Below are 21,731 nucleotides of genomic sequence, written 5' to 3'. Positions count from 1 at the left end.
TAAAATCAGATGTTTTTAAAGAAACATTATAGGTCGAAAATGACATGGATTTTATTTAGTCCTTTAGAGGTAAACAACAAATTGTTTGAATTATTACATAAATTACATGGAAACATATAAACTGTAATCTTTGGTATATTATCAGAGTAAATAAAGGTTTTTGTCTCAGACTTTCATATCAACAGGACAATAGACAGGGGATCAATCAATCAATCAAATTTAATTTGTATAGCACATTTCAACAGCAAGGCATTTTAAAGTGCTTTACATAATTAAAATAAAAACAGCATGTGACATTGAATAAACAGTGAGAAAGAGATTTAAAAAAAAGATTAAAAAAGATAAAAACATTAAAACCCGCACCCCTTTTAGGACTTTAGTTAAACATCGTTTAACTGGGACTCTTACCCACGTTTTCTACCAGTGGGGGACAGTACCCGTGCCTCTCCGGAGGGCTTTACATCATTAAAACATAAACAGTGAGAAAGAGAAATAAAAAGAAATTAAATAGATAAAAAGCAAAGATAAAAATATTAATAACATCGAAGACATCAAAACCTGCACTCTAACCATATTTTAGCCATAAGAAACTCTAAACAGGTGGGTTTTAAGTTTAGATTTAAAGGCACCCAGTGTTTCAGCTGTTTTACAGTTTTCTGGAAGTTTGTTCCAAATCTGTGGATGCAAATATTGGCAGGCTCATAAATAAAATACATCCCCTCCTACATTAATAGACTAGACCAGGAGTCCCCAAACTTTTTCCTGTGAGGGCTACAAAACTTTTTCCTTCTCTGGTGGGGGGCCGGAGTCAGTTTGTAACAGAAAAAGTGTGACAGTGTGATTGCAGGAATGCCTAAATGTAAAAAAAAAATTGTTTTCCAGAAAGCACAATCAAATAGTGGTTTTCCCCGACTGCGAGCTTAACGCTGAATGTGACAGGTAGCCAATCAGAAAGCGCGGATTCTCCTCCGTGCTTTCTGATGGGAAATTACGAGGGGAATCCCAAACAGATGACACGGCACAACCCAAAATCCAGCGTACATTGGAGATGATATGTGGAAACAACAGTTTCGTGCAAAGAATATAGAAATGACAAGGGGAGGAGTTGGAGCAAAATTGCTACTGCAGTTGATAAACCCAGTACGTTTTCAGCTTTTCTTTGTTAACGTGACGTAAATAGGTTATAATGATATTCATTCAGTCAGGACTTTACGCTGACTCTAGCCACATGCATCGCAGGTAGATTCTAGTAAAGCATTGATTAATGCCTGATTTTAAAATTAGTTAACTGGACTTGTAGCCATTATTTTGTGCCTTTGTGGCTGGACACCACACGGCACAATGAACCCAATCGAACCGTTATACATAGGATTTCTGTCGGCTAAGGTGTGGTCTCAGGTTTCAAAAATGGGCCGACAATCGGCCGACAACTCGTGTTGTGTGCACTGGACATTAGACTAAGAAAATGAGGAAGGGAGGGTAGGGAGAGCACCGGAGCTGAGCCTTTTTTCATTCAGTTGTCATCAACAGAAAGAAAAAAGGCCGGAAGAGACAATAAAGACGATAATTAAAATGAGCTCGATAGGTTTAATTTATCGTCTGATTAATTGATTTATCGTTTATCGTGACAGGCCTAAACATACACATATTAAGCCGCAGATATCTCTGCCGCTCCAGGTTTTCCACAACGATGCATCAACATCAGAGGGGGGCGGACACCCAAAATCTGAGTCATAACAGGTCAATTGAATATCACATTTATTACAGTTGAAAAAGGAAAAGGAGCCAAATTTAGATTTAACTGAACTGATTACAATAGTTTCTGAATGGTAACTGTAACAGTAAAAGTGCTGATCCTTCATGTCTGCTACTAGCATGTGCTAAATGAAAATGGGCACTTTCTTCTCTTCTTCTTTAGATTTCAATGGCAGCTTGCATCCATTATTGTTGCTCTATTGCCATCTACTGGATCCTAATATCTATACCTCAAATTCTCATAATGATCCCAGTATTGTTAAAAAAATCTTCTTTTTCCCCTCAATGTTATTTAACTGATCGACAACATTTTCAAATTTCAATTCCCTATTAAAACTTAATTCTGTTTTAATGGGAGCCTTTTTCTTTTATTTCCAATTTTGACTTCCAATAATTCATTTCCTGCTAAAGAGCCCTCTGGTGGTTGAAGAAAAATCCACATAAGCGGCTTACAGTCCGGGAAATACGGTATATATATTTAAAAAAAATCTGAATGCTTTCTGGTATTGTTCAGGGGCTGAACCAAATGTGGAGGTGGGCTGTAGTTTGGGGACACTAGACTAGACAGTTCAGGATGATATAAAATGTTCTACATAATGGGCCTGTGTTTTGCAATGCTTTAAGCCAGGGGTGCCCAAACGTTTTGAGACCAAGATCTACTTTTTCTCTCACCAGCCGCCTGAGATCTACTTCATGACACAAAGACATAAAAATAGCAAATTAAACTCTATTGACTTATTTTATATGTGAATATACATCAGTTATAGCAGAAATAATAAAGTGACAGAAAACCTAATCCAGTTTCTTCCTCAGTGAGATTCTGACACTGGGAGCTACTTACTGGTTTCTCAGTCAGAAGCTGGTTGCAAACCTGATGCCAGCAGGTGTCAAGGTAGATCTGAAATGTGATTTTTCTCAATATGAGAAACTACAGACTGATAGGAGGAACCAAAGAGCCCAGTAAGGGTAAAGGCAAATCTTCTGAAGTCGGGATATAATTAATTTAATTTCACATAATTATCACGGTAGAATTTGTTAAAACTTAATGAAATATATTTGTCCTATTTGATGTTGTGACGTATGCTCACAAACGAACGAGGCAATTAGTCCAAGTTTGTCGTTTATTGAACGTTCAGAAACTACAGCAGGTGTGATGAGCCATAGCGAATGTAAACAAAGGTAAAACAATCCGAACAGACTATCAACTCAAAACCACTCCTACCCTCTTTATCTCCCCCCTTCTCTCTCTCTCTCTCTCTCTCTCTCTCTCTCTTTTTTTGTCGTTTAAGCACACCCGTTGCCGTGGCAACCACCTGCGCTTAAGCCGAGCAAAGATTATAATAAAAACACAAATATCAAGCCTCAGGTTTTGAGGCTTGATATTTATTTCTCGATTATTAATAAGCCTCTCATGAACACAGCGGTGGTTGAGTAGCTAATTTAAACTCCTGCTCTGCTCGTCAGTCAGTCTTTGAGTCGCCTTTTTTTTAAATCTTTTTTTTGTTTTTTTTGTTAATGGAACCGAAACGCACTGAATTGCGCAACACCTTGTTGAAACAATAATTACTGAGATTATTAATTTTAACATGTTTCATTGACTTTTTATAATTATTCTTTTTTAATGAAGCTACAAACGTTTAGGATCTTAGTGAATATTTCTGATAAGCCTGCAGAGGAGGAAGTGCTGGACTCAGCGTCCTGAGTTTGTCACCTGCAGAGATCGACTCAAAACCTTTCCGTGATCGACAGGTCGATCGCGATCGAGGTATTGAGCACCCCTGCTTTAAGCTATTATGGTGTTAAAAGAAAACGTGGGGATTTTAAACCATCTGTGAAGAACATTTTCATCAGACACTGACTGAAAAATGTTCGACTCACACGTCTCAAAGGTGTAAAAACCATATTTATTTCAGTTAATCTTTGAAATAAAACCCACTGTTTTAAGACTGACAAGGTTAAGAAACGAGGTCATCTTTCAAATATCTTCAAAAGTTTCCTCTTTGGTCATATTTCAGCCTGTTTTCTCTGGGATGTGCGCTCCCGCGACAAGGCAGGCAATTCTCTGCAGGCCTGCGTTTCTCGGTGTAACACCTGTAACACCTGGCCTCTAGAACCGACTTTGGATACATGTTTTAAAACAACGCTGGTTGATAGCGGCTCACCGTGGCTGCATAGTGTACGTCTGGAGGCAACTGTGATGGCAGCGTCGGTCCGTAGCGTTCTGGGGTCCTTTAGCTCCCACCATGACAATTTAGCTGACCTTAATATATCCAGTGTTTTATTTTGGTCATTATTGTTATAATTAGTGTTGATGTGTGTGATTGGTGTGTCTATCAGACATTTATAGAAATACGGAACAAATCGTTACCCATATCGGTTCAATCGGTTCATTTAACAGCCAAATACGGGGTGGTTCAGTATTTTAAGGGACGGGTGATTAGCCACCTAGCATGTCACCAATGTGGAACTAAGCTGCCTAGTTCATGCATCAAAATGACCATCAGATTTAATAAAATGTTCAGTTTTAATGCAATTAGCACAAAGAGTTGAGAACAGAGTCACTCTAAAAATGCAGCTGGAAATGCACAGATTTAGTTGACAGGAAGATTTATAAAACCTTAAATGTCCAAATCCCAACTAAAGACGTTAAATTGGTCCAACAGATAGCAGAAGAAGCTCTGATTGGACGTGTTCAGTCTCACCTGGAGCACAGCTGCTCTGATTGGCTGTCAGCAGTCCAGCTCCTGTTCTGGGTCTTTTCCCACACTGGGGGCAGGAGGAGGGTCCAGATGGAGCAGACTGGTCCCAGTAGGACCTGATGCACTGTCTGCAGAACCAGTGTCCACAGCTGGTAGAGACCGGATTCACCAGAACCTCCTGACACAAAGCACAGCAGGACGGCTGCTCCTCCTCACCAACGCTGCTCCTCTTCCTCCCTCTGTGAAGACATTTCTTCATCACTGAAATAGTTCATTAACAACAGGCTGGAACCGTCCTGGTACCAGAAGCTGAGTCAGAACAGAACCTCAGAACATTGATGATGTCTGGTTTGAAGTGTTTCATTATATCTGGTGTTATGATGGATCTTTCTCTGGTTGTTTTTGTCCGTCTGAAATCTTTATTCTGTCTGAGCAGAAAACTGTTTCCATCAGAGGCTCAGAGACCAAAATCTGATTCTGATCTGGATTCCAGTGTAGAAACATGGATCGTTATTTAATGGTGGAGATCCAGTAAACAGGATTCAGGTCCAGTTTGCATTAATCTAAGAATTTTATAAAGAGCCTTGAACTGTGACAGAGCCTTATTTGGACATGTTAGCAGAGCAACAACAAGTTATTTAAATTTGTCTTATTTTTTGCTAAATCTGACTTCATGATGATTCTTTGGACTTTGGTTCCGTTTTCACTTTGTAGTTTTATTGTCCTGATTAATTGTTTATAGTTGTAGTTTAGTTACAGTCCATCTTTATTGATGGTCTGGATCCTTTAATGCACTTGGTTCTGGTTTCCATCTGGTTCTGCTTGTTTTGCCTGTTTCTGGGTTTATTTGTCACCAAAGACATTAAATACATTGATCTGTTGAGACGGATCATCCTGGAGCTCAGAGCAGAACTTAAAGAAGGAGCCGAGCGGTACCGGTACCGGTCCAGCTGCAGTCATCCTTCAGTCGAGCCGCTTTGTGAATGAGCCTTATGGACATAAAACATCTTTATTCTGTAAATGTAAACTTATAAACATGATTCTACTATTTAGAATAAACGTCCACTTTCCCACTCAGAGACTCTCTGACTGTCTTTAAATCCCAGCTGAACGATCTGCTGCACTTAGATCTCTTTATTTATTTTTTTATTTGAAATATTTTATTTAAAAATTATTATTTTAATGTTTTGTGAAGTGACCTCATGTGAACTGAAAGCACCTTTTAAATAAAATATATAGTTATTATTATTATAAGTACTTATGTATACTGCTAAAAACAAGGACGTTGCCATGGTTACTGCTTCAAAGGTGGCAGACTTCTGGGAATTTTCACTAATTTACATTAATATGTATTTATGGAGGCGACATGCCGACCAGCAGCTGCTTTATTTCCTATAAATTGTTATTTATAAAGTAAAGTTGTGCAGGTTTATATGTACAGTTTTATACGTCCTAATTTTTTGTGTGCTGCACTTTTCTAAAGTTTTCCGTGTAGGAGTGAAAACTGCTCTCTTTTATACATGAGGCTCCAGACCTCAGTGGAACATGGAAGCTGCTAGATATTTATAAAGACACAAAGGAAACTATTTAGTTTTTCCTTCAGTTTGTTCTGTTCTCTCAAAGATCACAACTGAAAAAAGAACTAAAATGATTTAAATGATGTTTTGGTCTCCATGAATCAGTTAGAAACTGGTTTCTTACTCTGGGTCTGTTGGTTCTGGTTCAGTACTGAAGTCTGGATTCTGTTCCTTGGACCAGTCACTCCTCATAGAGGGACAGACGGATTCTGCAGGTTCTGCTCTCAGTCTGAGGTTCTGATCTCTGAAACACAAAATGTTATTCAGATCAATCACTGAGAAACTCTGAGATAAAAACACTGAAGAAGATCTGAAGACAAACTGCTGCAGAGAAGCAGAAGGTTTAAAGTTCTGGATCGTCAACCTGGATCACTGGGCCCAGTGTTCCCAGTATATAAACTGGTCCCAGTGTTCCCAGTATATAGACTGGGCCCAGTGTTCCCAGTATATAAACTGGGCCCAGTGTTCCCAGTATATAAACTGGGCCCAGTGTTCCCAGTATATAAACTGGGCCCAGTGTTCCCAGTATATAAACTGGGCCCAGTGTTCCCAGTATATAAACTGGGCCCAGTGTTCCCAGTATATAAACTGGGCCCAGTGTTCCCAGTATATAAACTGGGCCCAGTGTTCCCAGTATATAGACTGGTCCCAGTGTTCCCAGTAAAGAAGTTTCCCTCTCTCAGTGGGTTTATCTCTGAATTGTTGCTCTTTAAAGTTCTGGTTGTTTCTGTTTCCATGGATCATTTCCATCCATCTCTGACTCACTGAAGCCTCATTAAAACTCCTCTGATTGGCTGACATTCCTCATGTCTACTCAGCTTTAAGTTGGCAGAAAAATTAAGTTTCTTTTTATTCATTTGCTGAAGATAAACAAGTTCATATTAAATAAATCTGTGTGGAGTCACATGAATCAATTAGAAACTGGTTTCTTACTTCCTGTCTGAGGGTCCAGGTTCATTACTGAAGTCTGGATTCTGTTCCTTGGACCAGTCACTCCTCATAGAGGGACAGACGGATCCTGCAGGTTCTGCTCTGTCCTCCTTTAGGTCCAAATCTTCCATCTTCTGGATTTCAGTGAGTCTGAAAGAGAAACCAGTACCAGTCAGTTCCCAGTGATCCAGTCAGCAGAAAGTTGATCCCATCATGTGTTCAGAGGATCAGAGGAACCTGATCCAGCAGGAACCATCTGGGTTTGAATTGTTCTCTCCTTCACTTCTTCATGACCTTCTGATGTCTGCTGGCTGATCCAGAACCTTCTGGAGAACTTCTGACTTTATTAACAACATTTAAAACCTGAAACCTGAACTGGAATCATGTTCCAGGTCTGCAGAAACATCCAGAGTGAGGTCAGATGTAGTGAATGAAGGAGTGAACATTTCCTATGAAGTGGTGATGTGTTGGTCCTGAACAGATGGGCTCAGTTAAAGCAGCGGTTCTGAAACCTTTGGGGTCCAGACCTCCTTTAGACGGGCTGCCAGTCCTCCTGCTGAGAGTCGGTTCAGTCAGAGAGGCAGGAATATGTGGAAGGAATATTTTCCAGACGGACCAACAATCGGAGATATTCAGGATCAGGTGATCCATGGAGATCATGAGGAGGATCTGATCACTCTCAGCTTCCAGCAGATCTGTTCAGGTTTCCAGCAGAACTTAGAGAGACAAAGAGTTTCTCACTGCTGCCAGGAGAAACAAGAAGTCCAACTGGAAAAGAAACAACTCAGAGAGGAGGAAGAGAGGGAAATCTGTTGAGTTTAAATCTGGTTTGACTCCACAGATCAGAGAAACATCAGTTTCTGATGAACCCCAGACTGCAGAGGAAGGAGAGATGTGTCACATTTTAGGATTTAAATAATCAGGTAAAGCAGTTTAACAGGATGGAGTATTATGGACACACTGAGAAAATAAAACATGAAATTATGAGAATAAAGTCAGAATATTACAACTTTATTCTAAATTTCTTCCAAAAAAAATAATATTTTATTTTTATCTTATGGTTTTAATACTCTGTGGTAGTTTAAAGTGATTTTGTTCTGGTTTTTCCTACTAAGATAAAACCAGTTCTGCTCTTTAAAAGACTCATTAAGTTCTTATTTAGTTTATATTCATATCATTATTGGTCACAATCAGATCACCTCCAGGTGTTGGTGCTGCCTAAACGTGGGATCATGTGGGATCCTGTAGATCTCTCAGTCGCAGGAACTAAGTTGTGACACTTTGTTAAATATTTCTCTCATGAAATGTAAATGTGTTTCCTCATGTAACAACAATTTATAATCACCAACGATTCACAATAAAGTCTCTATTTCAATTAATTTAATTATCCGTCTGTCTAAATACCTTCTTGATCAGCCCTTAAATTAAAATAAATCCAGTAAAGCTCGACCCCTAAAGGACCCATGACAGACGGTCTTCTATCCGTCCCACCGAGAGGGGAAGCGCAGATCGATGCTCTACGGTAGGAAAATCTGACAGGGCACCACCTGTTCCAATCCAGGTGGAGGTGGTGGAGTGTGTAGGGAGACAACATCAGACTCCTGGACATCCAGGTCACCTCGGACCTGACCTGGTCACTGAACACCTCTGTTCTGATGAGGAAGGCCCAACAAAGACTCTTCTTCCTCAGGAAGTTGCAAAGGGCTGGACTTCCTGTCTACAGAGCCGTGATGAAGAGCATCCTCTGCCTCAGCAGGACTGGGTGGGACGACAACAACCCAGGACCAAAAGGACTTGGCCCGGGTGGTGAGAACGGCCCAGTGGATCATGGGATCAGTTACTGAACCTGGACCTGATATCTACTGGCCGACTGCAGAGGAAGGCCAGTTGTGTTGCTGCTGATGATCCACCCACCCAGGACACAAACTGTTGGTACCGTCTGGAAACGCTGCAGGTACATAAGGTGAACAACCACTTTATGGATAAAGATCAGCTTTTTCCCCAGAGCTGAGAATCAATCTGTCCTCCTTCCATCCTCTCTGCCCCCTGCAGACACAGCCACAGCCTCATGCTGCCCCTAAGGGCTGATTAAGACTTTATTGATTCATCTATTGATCACTGAGGCACCACTCCAGTTTCATTATGTTCTAGAAACATGATAATAAAAACATTATGTCTTTAAACGACAAGTTATTTCTGTCCTCCGTCTCAAAATGGAGCCTGATCTGAAGAACAAAGTTAGTTTCAGTTTCTATTTCACTCAGTAACATGACTTGTGTGTTTTCATCATAACAGAAGCGTCTAAAGTCCTAACTTGATTTGTGGAATAAATATTTACAGTTTATAGTTCAGATAGATTTTAACAATAAAGTTTAAAAACTTTCAGAATTTCTATATTAAAAGGATTTGCACTCAAAAGAGTTCAAATAAATTTCCCATGATCCTCTAGTGGCTCAACAAACCTGTTGATCAACATTGAGATCATAACGTCCAACAGGCCGCTCGCTGTCTAACAGGCGTCAAAACTTAAAGACGTTTATTTCCAGAGGAAAAGTGACAAACTTTCTATTCAGAGCTTTAAATGACAGCAGCGCAATAATAAATCTGACATTAAAACACTTTTACACAAACAGAGAGATTATATTTAAACAGCTGCTCAGATTAGTTCAAACTGTGACTGAAAGGTTCGGTCTGTTCTCGCTTCTCTGACCCGGAAACAGAGAAAAGCCTGAAAACGGGTCAGAACCAGTTTTATATAAAGTGTGTACTCACTGGACCTGCTGCTGAGACGTCTGGGTCACAAAATGGAGACGATCCAGGTGATCTGCTTGATACAGGTGAGGAGGAGGAGCTCACCTGCTGATGTACACTGTAAAAAATATCTGTACAATTTAAAGTAATTTAAAAAAGTTACCAACAGTTACAGACTGTAACATCCAAAACATTATAACAGTAGAAAATACATGGAATTACCAAAACTCAAGAAACATAAATTTCAAATAATTTTTACAGTTATTAAATATAAAAAACACAGAAATTTATTGTGAAAATATTAGAAGTTGTAAAATTAATTGAAAAATTCTGTAATATTATCAGCAGTTAATTATCCTAAAATTACTAATCAGACAAAAATACACATTTTGCTGATTTATATCTATGATGTAAAACCATAAACTAGACTGAATAAATCACTTTAGAGAAAAGAATGCTGGTATGATATTTTGGTTTATTTTTTAATAATTAATTTTATTTATAATGTCGTTTATATCAAATTTAAATCTCAAGGGACGCATTCACACATCGGCTCTTCTGACCAACACGAGCAGGAAGGAGGTGAAGTGTCTGACCGACCCAAACGACGAGGCCGGGTCGACCAGAACCGATCTGATGATCCACCGCTACTCAGGCGAACTCCCACCGCCGACGCCACCGTCGTTTGTAACGTGTTGTAGAAACCAAGAGGCAGCAGGACAACGAGGCGTCAGACAGTTTTCATGATGTCATTGTGTTGAACTGCAGGTTTAATGCAGTTTCTGTTATTTGTCATGTAAACTAGTGTCTCCAGTTTTAACTAAAGTTAGCTAACTTTAACCACCTGGTAAGAAATGTTTCCATTAGTTTCTGTGAGCCACCATGTTAATTTACAAGCATTGCAGCTGGAAGGAAAGAGACATTTTTACTACATGGAGAATTTAATGATAATTTTCCCACACTGTAAAAATAGTCAGTAAATTTACGGTAAAAAACGGTAAAATACCAACAAGTCTTTATCGTAATATCCAAAAACATTTTATCGTAGAAATTACATGGAACTACCGTAAGTCAACAATGCAAAAAAATCCGTAAATCTATGGTAAAAAATTGTGAAATACTAAGTTTCTGACCATAAAGACGCCAGTTGTAAATGCATCACACCTATAACTGCCCTCATCATCAACCTTCACTCCTCTCAGCAGCAGATCGCCGTTTCCTCTGGAGATCTGATCCTCAGACAGAGACGCTCTGGATCTGAAGCTCTCAGAGCAGCTGGAGCCACGATGGTCAAACTGTACAATCAGAGATGATTCACGTTTCCATATCATGGCCACATTCTTGTTCTTGAACAGCCCTGGTAAAATGCAGCCCTGGTTCAGAACACGCTGGTTTCAGAATCTGCAATCAGAGATAAAATCAGAGGAAAGTTGAGTTGAATGGTGTTGAGGAGGAAACCCAGATCCTCTGGAGGATCAGAGAAAAACCTGCCTGGAAACAAGATCTCAGCAAATAATCTCCATGATCCAGATGATGTTCACTGAACCAAAAGTTCTGGTTCTGATGGGGAAACAGTTATTTTCGTGGTTTTTACATTTTTACATTTGCTATTTTGGATTTATTCAATTTGGCTGTGACATATTGACATTATTTAATTTTGCTGTGTCATCTGTATTTTGGATTTATTTTGGGTTGCTGAGTTGCTGTGTGCTGATCTCTTTTGCGTATATCTATTTTTGCATATATCATTAAAAGTCTAGTTTATTTATAGTTTTGTTTAAAAATAGCAAGTAGATTTATTCTATTGGCTTCTCAACAATTAATTGAAAAGATTTCTTGACATTAGTTGGGAATAAATAATTCCATGTTTTCCTCCATCTCTTCCAGCTGCTTCCATGCTCGTATATACACATGCGCAGCCATAGTGCACATGTGCACAAAGCTAAAAATAAGCCAACCAAAGGAAGCAGAAACTGTTGCTAGATGCCTTTTTGTTGTTTCAGCCCATAACGACAGCCTGATAATAAACCAGCTCTGCATTTCAGTCTGAATTCATGGAGTTGATTAATTCAACTCACTGAACCTCAAACATTGAGAAGCTAAACTGAGAAAGAATAATTTTCCACAGTTTGGAGGCTCTGCTGAGATGTATGGAGGTTAGTGAGAAACTGAGCAGAGCTCAGCAGACGCCAAACTCTGGGTTGACCCACAGGAACAAAAGGTAAATAGAAACTTTTAACTGAGTAATTAACCAAATTAAGAGGCTGGTGTCTGAATTATTACGCTCCTAAATTCAAGGCTGCAGCTTCGTTTCATGGTGAAATACAGGATTTAATGGAAATAAGAAGAAAAAAACGGGGAAAGTGCATCTCTGGACTTTGCAGTCCTCAGCAGACTAAACCTGATAAGGTGTCAGAAAAACAGTTCAGTGCGAGGAGTGGGACCCTCTAAAGAGTCTCTCTGATTTATAGGATAACTGGGACATCTAAGGAATAAATGGAAACAAAAAATGTGTTTTGGAAGATGCCGACCTCACTGTTTTAATTTCCCGGATTGTGTGAGCCAGGCCTCTGCTGGCACAGAGGATCCATGTGGAGCTGTTGGTCTGACAAGTTTGACTGATTTGGGCTTTTTGTTTGTTCATCTTGTTGTTTTGGTGGATGGTGAACAGGAAATATAATGAACAACTATGAAATGATCTGTGGATGTTATACTGATGAATTTATGTTGTTAGTCACATATAAACACAATGTTCTTTGTTATATAGACCAAAGGATCTTCCCCCCTTGAGTTCAGCTTGATAACCTTTGAGATTGATTTGCATAATGAAGTAACTATTGAAGGGGCGTTGGGGGGAGGGGAGGTTCCCATCAGGAAGCAGGAAACCAAATGGCAGTAAAGTGGAAATAAGCCAATTCACTTTAAATCTTGTTAACGGGTTCTGTTGATATTCACTGACACAAGTCACTTCTGACTTCTCAGCTCCTAAAGCAGAATCAGTGGAAGATATCACTGCATGATTCATACAATCATGTCACATCTATAATCAGTTCAGTTCAGAGGTTTCCTCACAAACAGGATAGAAAACCTTCAGCATCTCCTGAAGAACCCTCCATCCATTTTCTTTCACCCTTGTCCCTCAGTGGGGTCAGGAGGTGCTGGTGCCCATCACCAGCTAACGTTCCGGGCGAGAGGTGGGGTCACCCTGGACAGGTCACCAGTCTGTCGCAGGGCAACACAGAGACACACAGGACACACAACCATGCACACACACACACCTAGGGGCAATTTAGACAGACCAATGTTTGTCATGTTTGTGGACTGTGGGAGGAAACCGGAGTACCTGGAGAAAACCCACCATGCACAGGGAGAACATGCAAACTCCATGCAGAAAGACCGGGGCCGGGAATCGAACCCAGAACCTTCTTGCTGCAAGGCAACAGCTCTACCAATTGCACCACTGTGCAGCCCTCCTGAAGAACAATTATTGAAATCAAATTGTGTAATAGGAAAAATAATAACTCTTTTAACAAACAGTGGACTGAAGATGATGTGAAATAACAAGTGAATAATGAAAAGAGCTTTTGCAACAGGTAATCAAGGAAGGTGAACACTAACAAACTACGTCTTCCCTTACAGGAGGCTCTCCCCACACAGAAAGTGTGTTTAGTGTGGAGATGAAGGACAATTATAGATCCATGAAAGATGAAGACTGACATGAACTTTACATATTCAACAGTGAAGAAGACGACGTCTTCCAGACGGGACAGATTTGACAGACTGAGCCTTTATAAGAGTCATGATTAAAAACTGGCCGCCCTGTAACTCACAGCTCACATTAAAAATAAGATTGAATCAATAAATGTAAGTATTTAAAGCAGAATTGGTGAAAATAAAACAATATTAGAATTATTTGAAAATAATGTTTATTTAAACAGCAAAATATAAAAAGTGAAATATTTTTAAAAATGAGGCAAAATATGAGATTCAAGAAATTAGTTTATGGTTATTTGGTGAACAAAATCAACACAAAATGAGAAACTTCAAATTTACAGTTAACAAATGTTTACCTCAAACATCAGAGTGACAAACAAAATGACTCAGACAGGAATAATGAGAACCTCCTAAAAATGCTGTAAAACCAGTGAATGAATCGATGCTTCTGGGTGATGTAATGCAGACGGATTATTTTAAAACATGTTTCATATTTCAGCTTCCAGGATGAAAATGAATCAGAGAAAAATGATCAACTTTAAAAACTGAATCCAGTTCAGATCAAAACTCCATGAAGACTCGAAATGGAGCCTAGTTACATTTTCATCTTCATCCATCCAAAGAGAAAAACAACATCAGATACAAAATGACAGACAGGAGGAAATAAACAGGATGGAAACCATTCAGGTCAAAGGTCATCATGATCCAGTCAGAGTCTCTTTAGACTCAAACTGCTGCAGCTTCTGAGGATCAGCAGGAAACAGAGACGATTCTCTAATTTAATAAAGATGTCTTCCACCTGCAGAGAGAAGAAAGAATCAGAGATCAGATCAGTGAGTTTCCAGCTTCTCTCCAGCAGCAGCAGTCAGTGACGCAGCACATCCAGTAGAAAGAGCAGCAGGGCCTTCAGTCGTGTTCAGAGCAGCTTCCTCTCAGCTCTCATCTTAACATGTTGCAGTGAACACACTGAGCTCCAAGCTCACACACCTACACACACTTTCAGCATCCAGTCTGCTTCCTCTGCAGGTTCCACTCAAGTCCACAGTGTCCTCCTGTCCTCTGTCTCATCTGAATGAGATAGAGGACAGGAGGACACATGTCCACATGTGAGGACTGGACTGGAGCAGGAAGAGCAGCTGCTGACTAAATGAATGATGGTTTGTGAAACCAGAGTTTCCAGTGGTTTCCAGGCTGCAGTCAGACTGATCTCAGAGCTGTGACCAACATCAACCTGATCACTTGTTTCCTGTTGAACTGAGAGAACAAGCAGATCTGAGATCAGATCTGCTGCTGCCACAGTTTGATGAATGAGGACCACTGTCTCTGGACATGCTGGACGGCTGGAGTCCAGCTGGACGTCCTGGAGACATGGACACAGCAACAACACTCATCTTCACACCAACACAAACACATGAACACAGCAAGCTGCTGCTGCTCTGATTGGCTGATTGCTGTCTCTGTGTCCAATCAGGAAGCCTGAACCATTCCCTCCCACTGAGAAGCTGCAGCTTTACTGGGAACACTGGAGCTTTGATGGGAACTGGTTTAGTTCAACATGCTGACAGCAGCTGGACTCACTGCTAACATTTACTTACTTTACAATTTTTACAAAACGCTTCAACTCCTTCACTCCAGAATCTTTCAGGTTGTTTCCACTCAGGTCCAGTTGAGTCAGATGTTGGTTGGACTTCAGAGCTGAGGCCAGAGAAGAACAGCTGATCTCTGACAACCTGCAGCGCCTCAATCTGAATAAAGAATAAAAGATGTGAGCTGAAGCAACAGGATGCAGGTTAAAACTGAAATATGAACAAATTCATAATAAAAATATAGAAAATTTATTTCACTGAATGTAAAGAAACATGATGAACTGATGTTTAATATCTGATCCAGTAAAACTGGTTTATAGAGTCCAAACCAGCAGAACCAGAACATGTTATTATGACGTGTTGTTAGAATATTTCAGTCGGACCTTCAGTGGTTCAGTGGCACATTGATATAGAAATGTTAAATGTGTTATTTGATCATGTTTTATGACAATATAACCTGATATGTATGACAATAGAATGATTTCTCATAACATGCTGCATAATTTGTACTTATATAACATAGTGTGTTCCATAACCTGATCACGCTCTGAGCTCGTGCTAAGCAGACATGCTAAGTACACGTCTTGAGCTCATGGGCAGTTGAATGGTCATTCCGTGTTTCATAACCTAATCATGCTCTGTGCCCATGCTGAACAATGTTGTGTACACCTTGAGACAATAAGAGGTTATTCTAACCTGATCACGCTCTGGGTTTTGAACAATGGCTGGAGCTCATGGTCATTATGAAACAGGAAGTGGCCGCACTTCCTGTTTCCTCTCTCTCTGCCTGAGAGAGAGGAAATTGCCATTCTTCACTCTCACGCAATGAAAGAGTATAAGACAGGAGTAGTTCCTCGTCTTGGCGGAGTCTGCTGTGGGTTGCGTACGGACGCCCAGCCACGTGATTGCTGCTCTGCCCGGACTGACGGCTCTCCAGTCCTTGTGTCACAGTAAGAGCAATATACTAAAGGAAATGTATAGCATCACGTATTCATGTGTGAATGATTGTTTTGCTTTGCTGAAATCTGTGGCGGAATAAAAGACACATTTATTCTAGCAGACCAGCGTGTTGACTCATTTTTATTGCTGATTATGTCTGATCCTGTTCAAAATTTTACAGAACACAAATGAACACATGAGTGGAAACTGAACTGATTGATTTATCTAAGGATCAATATCCCAGTTTGATTATAAATTCCTGCTTGAAAACAAATGTTGACTTTTGTCTGTTTGAATTAAACCAATGATGATTTATTGATCATTCATGATCAGAAGGTCAGAGATGTGGATGAACATCATTATTTAGTGAATTCAGCCTCAATTTGTCTTGGAGATCAAGACATTTTATCAGATTTTATATCTGATTGTTTGTAGATATTAAGATATTTAATGATCATAATATCAGAGTTTTATCAGCCTTAAGTCTCCAATCTGACCTTTGACCTTCTCTCTGCAGGTGTGGTTGGTGTCTGTGAAATGAACGCTGTGATTGGTTGGATGTGATGGTGGGATGAGGAACTGCTGGTGCTTTTATAAAACACAGAAACTTTAACTGGACCAAACCATAGAAGAAGAAAGCAGACTTTACCATGAAGATCCTCAGAGTGGATCAGTAGAATATCAGCATCTGTCTGCAGTTTAGTGGCAACACAACTTTCACACCACAAACATCAGATCCAGAATAAAACATGGTTTCTTACACTAATCGTTGTATTCTGCATTCAGGATCCTGTAGTAAACCACAGAGCTCCTTCACTCCAAAATCTCTCAAGTTGTTATTGCTCAGGTCCAGTTGAATCAGATGTTGTTTGGACTTCAGAGCTGAGGCCAGAGAAGAACAGCTGATCTCTGACAAACTGCAGCTCCTCAATCTGAATAAAGAATAAAAGATGTGAGCTGAAGCAACAGGATGCAGGTTAAAACTGAAATATTAACAAATTAATAATAAAAATGTAGAAAATTAATTTCACTGAATGTAAAAGAAACATGATGAACTGATGTTTAATATCTGATCCAGTAAAACTGGTTTATAGAGTCCAAACCAGCAGAACCAGAACATGTTATTATGATGTGTTGTTAGAATATTTCAGTCGGGCCTTCAGTGGTTCTGGTCGGGAATTAAAATGGACTTTAAGAACCAAAGTGAGACATGATAGCTGTTAATGATGCTGCAGTGATTTAATGAAGCAGCTCATTTCCACAGTGACAGTAACTTGCTATTTAGAGGAACTGACTGATTCATCATCTGGAGGATCAACAGCTGCAATAATTACACTTCACTCATCCATGAACACATGAGTGGAAACTGAACTGACTGATTTATAAAGAAAAGCTGTTTGTGTTTATTCTTCATGTGTTCATCTATACACTGGAGATTAGAAATAACCAAGGAAAGGAGGGAATACTTTGTGTAAATCACATTTATTCACAGCTTGGAAAATATTTACATATTATTTTCAGATAATTGACTTAAATTGATGCTGCTGTATTAAAATGTAACTGTTTCTGTTGGACTGAGCTCTAATATTTCAGTTCAGATTCATTTTAAATGTCAAACTGATTCCTGATGTTTCTACATCTGTTCATCTTTACAGGTTAATAAAGTTTGTGGTTTTATCAATGATGGTTTATTGATCATTTATGATCAGAAGGTCAGAGATGTGGATGAACATCATTATTTAGTGAATTCAGCCTCAGTCTGTCTTGGACATAAAGACATTTTATCATATTTTATATCTGATTGTTTGTAGATATTAAGACATTTAATGATCCTAATATCAGAGTTTTATCAGCCTTCAGTCTCCGATCTGACCTTTGACCTTCCCTCTGCAGGTGTGGTTGGTGTCTGTGAAATGAACTCTGTGATTGGTTGGATGTGATGGTGGGAGGAGGAACTGCTGGTGCTTTTATAAAACAAAGAAACTTTAACTGGACCAAACCATAGAAGAAGAAAGCAGAATTTACCATGAAGATCCTCAGAGTGGATCAGTAGAATATCAGCATCGATCTGCAGTTTAGTGGCAACACAACTTTCACATCACAAACATCAGATCCAGAATAAAACATGGTTTCTTACTTTAATCGTTGTATTCTGCATTCAGGATCCTGTAGAAAACCACAGAGCTCCTTCACTCCAGAATCTTTCAGGTTGTTCCTGCTCAGGTCCAGTTGAGTTAGATTTTGGTTGGACTTCAGAGCTGAGGCCAGAGAAGAACAGCTGATCTCTGACAAACTGCAGCTGATCAATCTGAATAAAGAATAAAAGATGTGAGCTGAAGCAACAGGATGCAGGTTAAAACTGAAATATGAACAAATTAATAATAAAAATGTAGAAAATTAATTTCACTGAATGTAAAAGAAATATGATGAACTGATGTTTAATATTTGATCCAGTAAAACTGTCATGTTTCTGGCCTGTCTGCCTGCTATGCTCTTCTCCTTATTACTCCTCTCATCAAGCTCATCTGGCTCACCTGCATGCTGCTGCAGCCTCGGTCTTCTGGTCTCGACCCCGTTTCTGTCTTTTGACTTCTGCCTCCTGCCTCGCCCTTGGATTCAGTCTGCCTGATATTACCTACAAGTGTCTGACCCTTTTTCCGCACCCTGACCACTGCTCCTCGTCTGACCCTCTGAGAGTTTGTTGCCTTGATCTGTCTGCCCCCCATCCCTTGCCCTCCAAGCTCTGTCCATCCCTGGGTGTGCTACGGGCCGCTACCACTGTATTACCTGGACCCCTCTTTCCCCACTACACAAGGAAGGTTAGTGATCCTCTTTCTATTTTTTACCTTTGGCCTCCCCTCCCTAGAACCATCCCTAACCTGTTTCTCTGTCCTCAGAGGTTCCTGTTCCTTGCTCGTGCTTGCCTCTCCTTACCCTGGTCTTCAATAAAGAATTTTCTGATTTTTACATCTTGTCTGACTGAAATTTCGGGTCCTCAGTTCTGATCATTACAAAAACAGGTTTATAGAGTCCAAACCAGCAGAACCAGAACATGTTATTATGACGTGTTGCTAGAATATTTCAGTCGGGCCTTCAGGGGTTCTGGTCGGGAATTAAAATGGACTTTAAATTTTAAAATCGTTTCATATCAGAATCAAAGTGAAGGTTGGTTTATCTCAGGTATCTGGTAGAAACCTATGACTCTGTTGATCCACCGGGTGGCGCTGCTCTACTGGTGACCAGGTTCTCAGTTCTTTGTTCTAAAGTCAAAGTATTTACTGAACTATGGGGACATAGTTCAGTATGGGGACTGAACATAGTCCCCATACTGGGGACCTCCAGGCCTCGATGGCCGGCGTCCTGCAACAGCTGGGGACAGCTGGAGACGAGGACCAGATGTTTGCTGCAGTGAGACACAGGCCTCCTTTACCACTGATCACATCTGATCATTATTGATCATCAGAAACACGATGGATTAACTCTGAATCAGCTCTAAAGTTTCTGATCAGTGACCTGATGAAGCGTCTCTGAGGCTCCAACCGACTGACAGACTGAAGAGACGGTTCTTCTCTGACCCGGTCCAACAGAACCACAGCTTCAGGACAAAGCTGAGCTGGAGGAACCGGCTGCTGCTGCCAGTTTTTATTCATGTTATAGTTTCTGTTTATAAAACATAACTGGTCTGGTTCTGGTTCTGGTTTTACTCTGGAGGAACTTTTCATTATTAATGTGAAGAAGAAAAGAGAAATAAATCAATCTGATCATCTGAATCTTTCTCAGAACAAACTGAAACATCTCCATCATTAATTATCATCCTTTGACTTATTAACTTATTTTTGTTCATCAGTCCAAAACATTTAAAGTGAATAATAAAGATCAATATTCTCAAAGTCTGAAAAGAAAAAATAATTCAGTTACAAAGTAAAACATTTTAGAAATTACATTCTGACATTTTGAGAGCAGATTGTTTTTAAAGAAAACAGAATAAATTTGAAGAGAAAAAATTATTTAAGTATCAATGAAATATTTTATAGGACAAACAGAGAAAACAAACCTCAGACTCTTAACTTTACTGACTGAACTCTGCAGGATCTCACACACATGATTCAGTACCGAGTCTGTAATGTTTCCATCTATGTTGATCTGACTGATTTCCAGTTCAGTCAGATGTTGGTTGGACTTCAGAGCTGAAGCCACAACTTCACATTCAGCCTTTCTGAGTTTACAGCCACCAAGTCTGTGATTAGAGAAGAAATAAAGTCAGTTCTAATTAAACCAGATAATCTATATAAACACATATGATAACAATGATATTATCTGATGAACATCTGGTCTTCACATCAATTTACTGAGTTTGATCATTTCATAGCTAACATCTGGTTCTGGTTCTGTTCAAATGTCAATTTAATAGAGAAGCTGAGCAACAGGTTCAAATAGTTCAGGCTCCATGTTCTCAGAACAACTAAAGGCTTTAGCGGCGGCCATCTTGGCTGCCTGTTAGCAAACCTCCCTGTTTCTTCATGCTGAGCTCTGACTGCTGCAGCAACAATCTGGATCAGAAGCTCTTCATCACATGACTTTAAAACAGGATTTTCATTGGAAGATGAAGGAACGGATGAAAACAGTGGAGCTGATATCCTAACAGACCCAACATGGTGGAGCGGATGGTGATGATCAGAAAATAGTTTCTATTCATTCATTTTCTAGACAAACTTCAGCTTCTAGGATCATGGCTCCTCTCTTGTCTCCAGCAGCCAATGGCTCAGAGGCAGGAGAAATTCTGGACAGCAGGACAATTCATCTGAGCAATCAATGATTTTATTAAATATTAAAACCATCTGCTGTAAAACAGGAGAACTCAGTAAATATCTTCAGGCCTCCATGTTAGGATCTGACTGTGCTGGATGTAAATGTGATCAAAGCTTCTTCATCTGATCCAACATCCAGATGAACTCCTGACACTAAACAGTCACCAAGCTCTCCTTCCTGAGGAAACCAGGAGCTTCAGCTGCAGAGTTGAAGATCTTCCATCAGTCTATCGTAGGTGCCCCCCACCACTTACTATAGATGTGAATTACAGATCATGATGGAAAGACCCAGATGGTAATGAATGAATCCAGCAGCTCTGCTAAAAGCAGCCTGATGCTTCCAGCAGAGCTGTCCTCTTCTCTCCCCATCAGATTATCCACTGTGGCTCCACAGTGCAAGCATCTTTCATGATGAACCAGTTCTCCCAGTAACTAGAAGAGACTGGAATGTCTAAAGCAGATAATCAATACGTCGATTGTGATCGACGTATTGAAGGTTTTGAGTCGGTCTTGGCAGCAGGTGACAAACTGAACCAACCAGGATGCTGAAACCAACAGGTCCTCTTCCGACGCACTTATCAAAAATATTCACTAAGATCCAAAAGGTTTGTAGTTTTATTAAAGATTTAAAACAAAATCAACAAGGTGTGTTTAATGACTCAGCAAAATAATAATCTCTAACTATTATTTCAACAAGGTGTTGCACAATTCAGTGTATTTTTGTTCCACTAACAAATAAAAAGTGACTCAAAAACCGACTAACTACCGGTAGCAGAGGAGCAGATTAAATCAGCTCATCAACCTTCGCTGTGTTCAGGGGAGGATTATTAATAATCATAAAATAAGCATCAAGCCTTAAAACCTGATATTGTAACAGACTGAATGTTTTGTTTTTAACATAATCTCTGCTCTGATTGCGCAGCTCAGGCAGTTGCAACGCCAACGAGTGTGCTTAAATAACGAAGAGAGTAA

At 39.8% G+C, this 21,731-nt stretch overlaps 1 protein-coding gene across 36 annotated transcripts in view; it reads right to left on the bottom strand.

Moving 5' to 3' along the window:
* LOC103457036 (NACHT, LRR and PYD domains-containing protein 12-like) overlaps positions 1-21,731 on the bottom strand; it is a 71,267-nt gene that overhangs the window by 15,967 nt on the left and 33,569 nt on the right. For 9 of the 36 annotated variants that reach the window (XM_081601799.1, XM_081601802.1, XM_081601810.1 and 6 more), the window contains 2 exons: positions 18,089-18,259; positions 16,713-16,883 (listed from right to left, as the gene is read on the bottom strand). The exons of 4 other annotated variants lie outside the window; for them this stretch is intronic. In XM_081601799.1, the coding sequence (XP_081457925.1) occupies positions 16,713-16,883; positions 18,089-18,259 (342 nt within the window). Of the gene's footprint in view, positions 1-4,457; positions 4,694-6,155; positions 6,276-6,964; positions 7,112-7,473; positions 7,944-9,733; positions 9,844-10,312; positions 11,701-13,698; positions 14,226-15,021; positions 15,172-16,712; positions 16,884-18,088; positions 18,260-20,005; positions 20,189-21,731 lie in introns of those variants that run through there. 23 more of the 36 variants (XM_081601831.1, XM_081601824.1, XM_081601826.1 and 20 more) reach the window with 13 other exon arrangements.

Source organism: Poecilia reticulata, chromosome 20 (genome assembly GCF_904066995.2).
Source record: "Poecilia reticulata chromosome 20, P_reticulata-male-v2, whole genome shotgun sequence".
Taxonomy (NCBI): domain Eukaryota; kingdom Metazoa; phylum Chordata; class Actinopteri; order Cyprinodontiformes; family Poeciliidae; genus Poecilia; species Poecilia reticulata.
The sequence above is the reverse complement of the archived record's forward strand: the minus strand, read 5'-3'. Positions and strand labels throughout refer to the sequence as shown.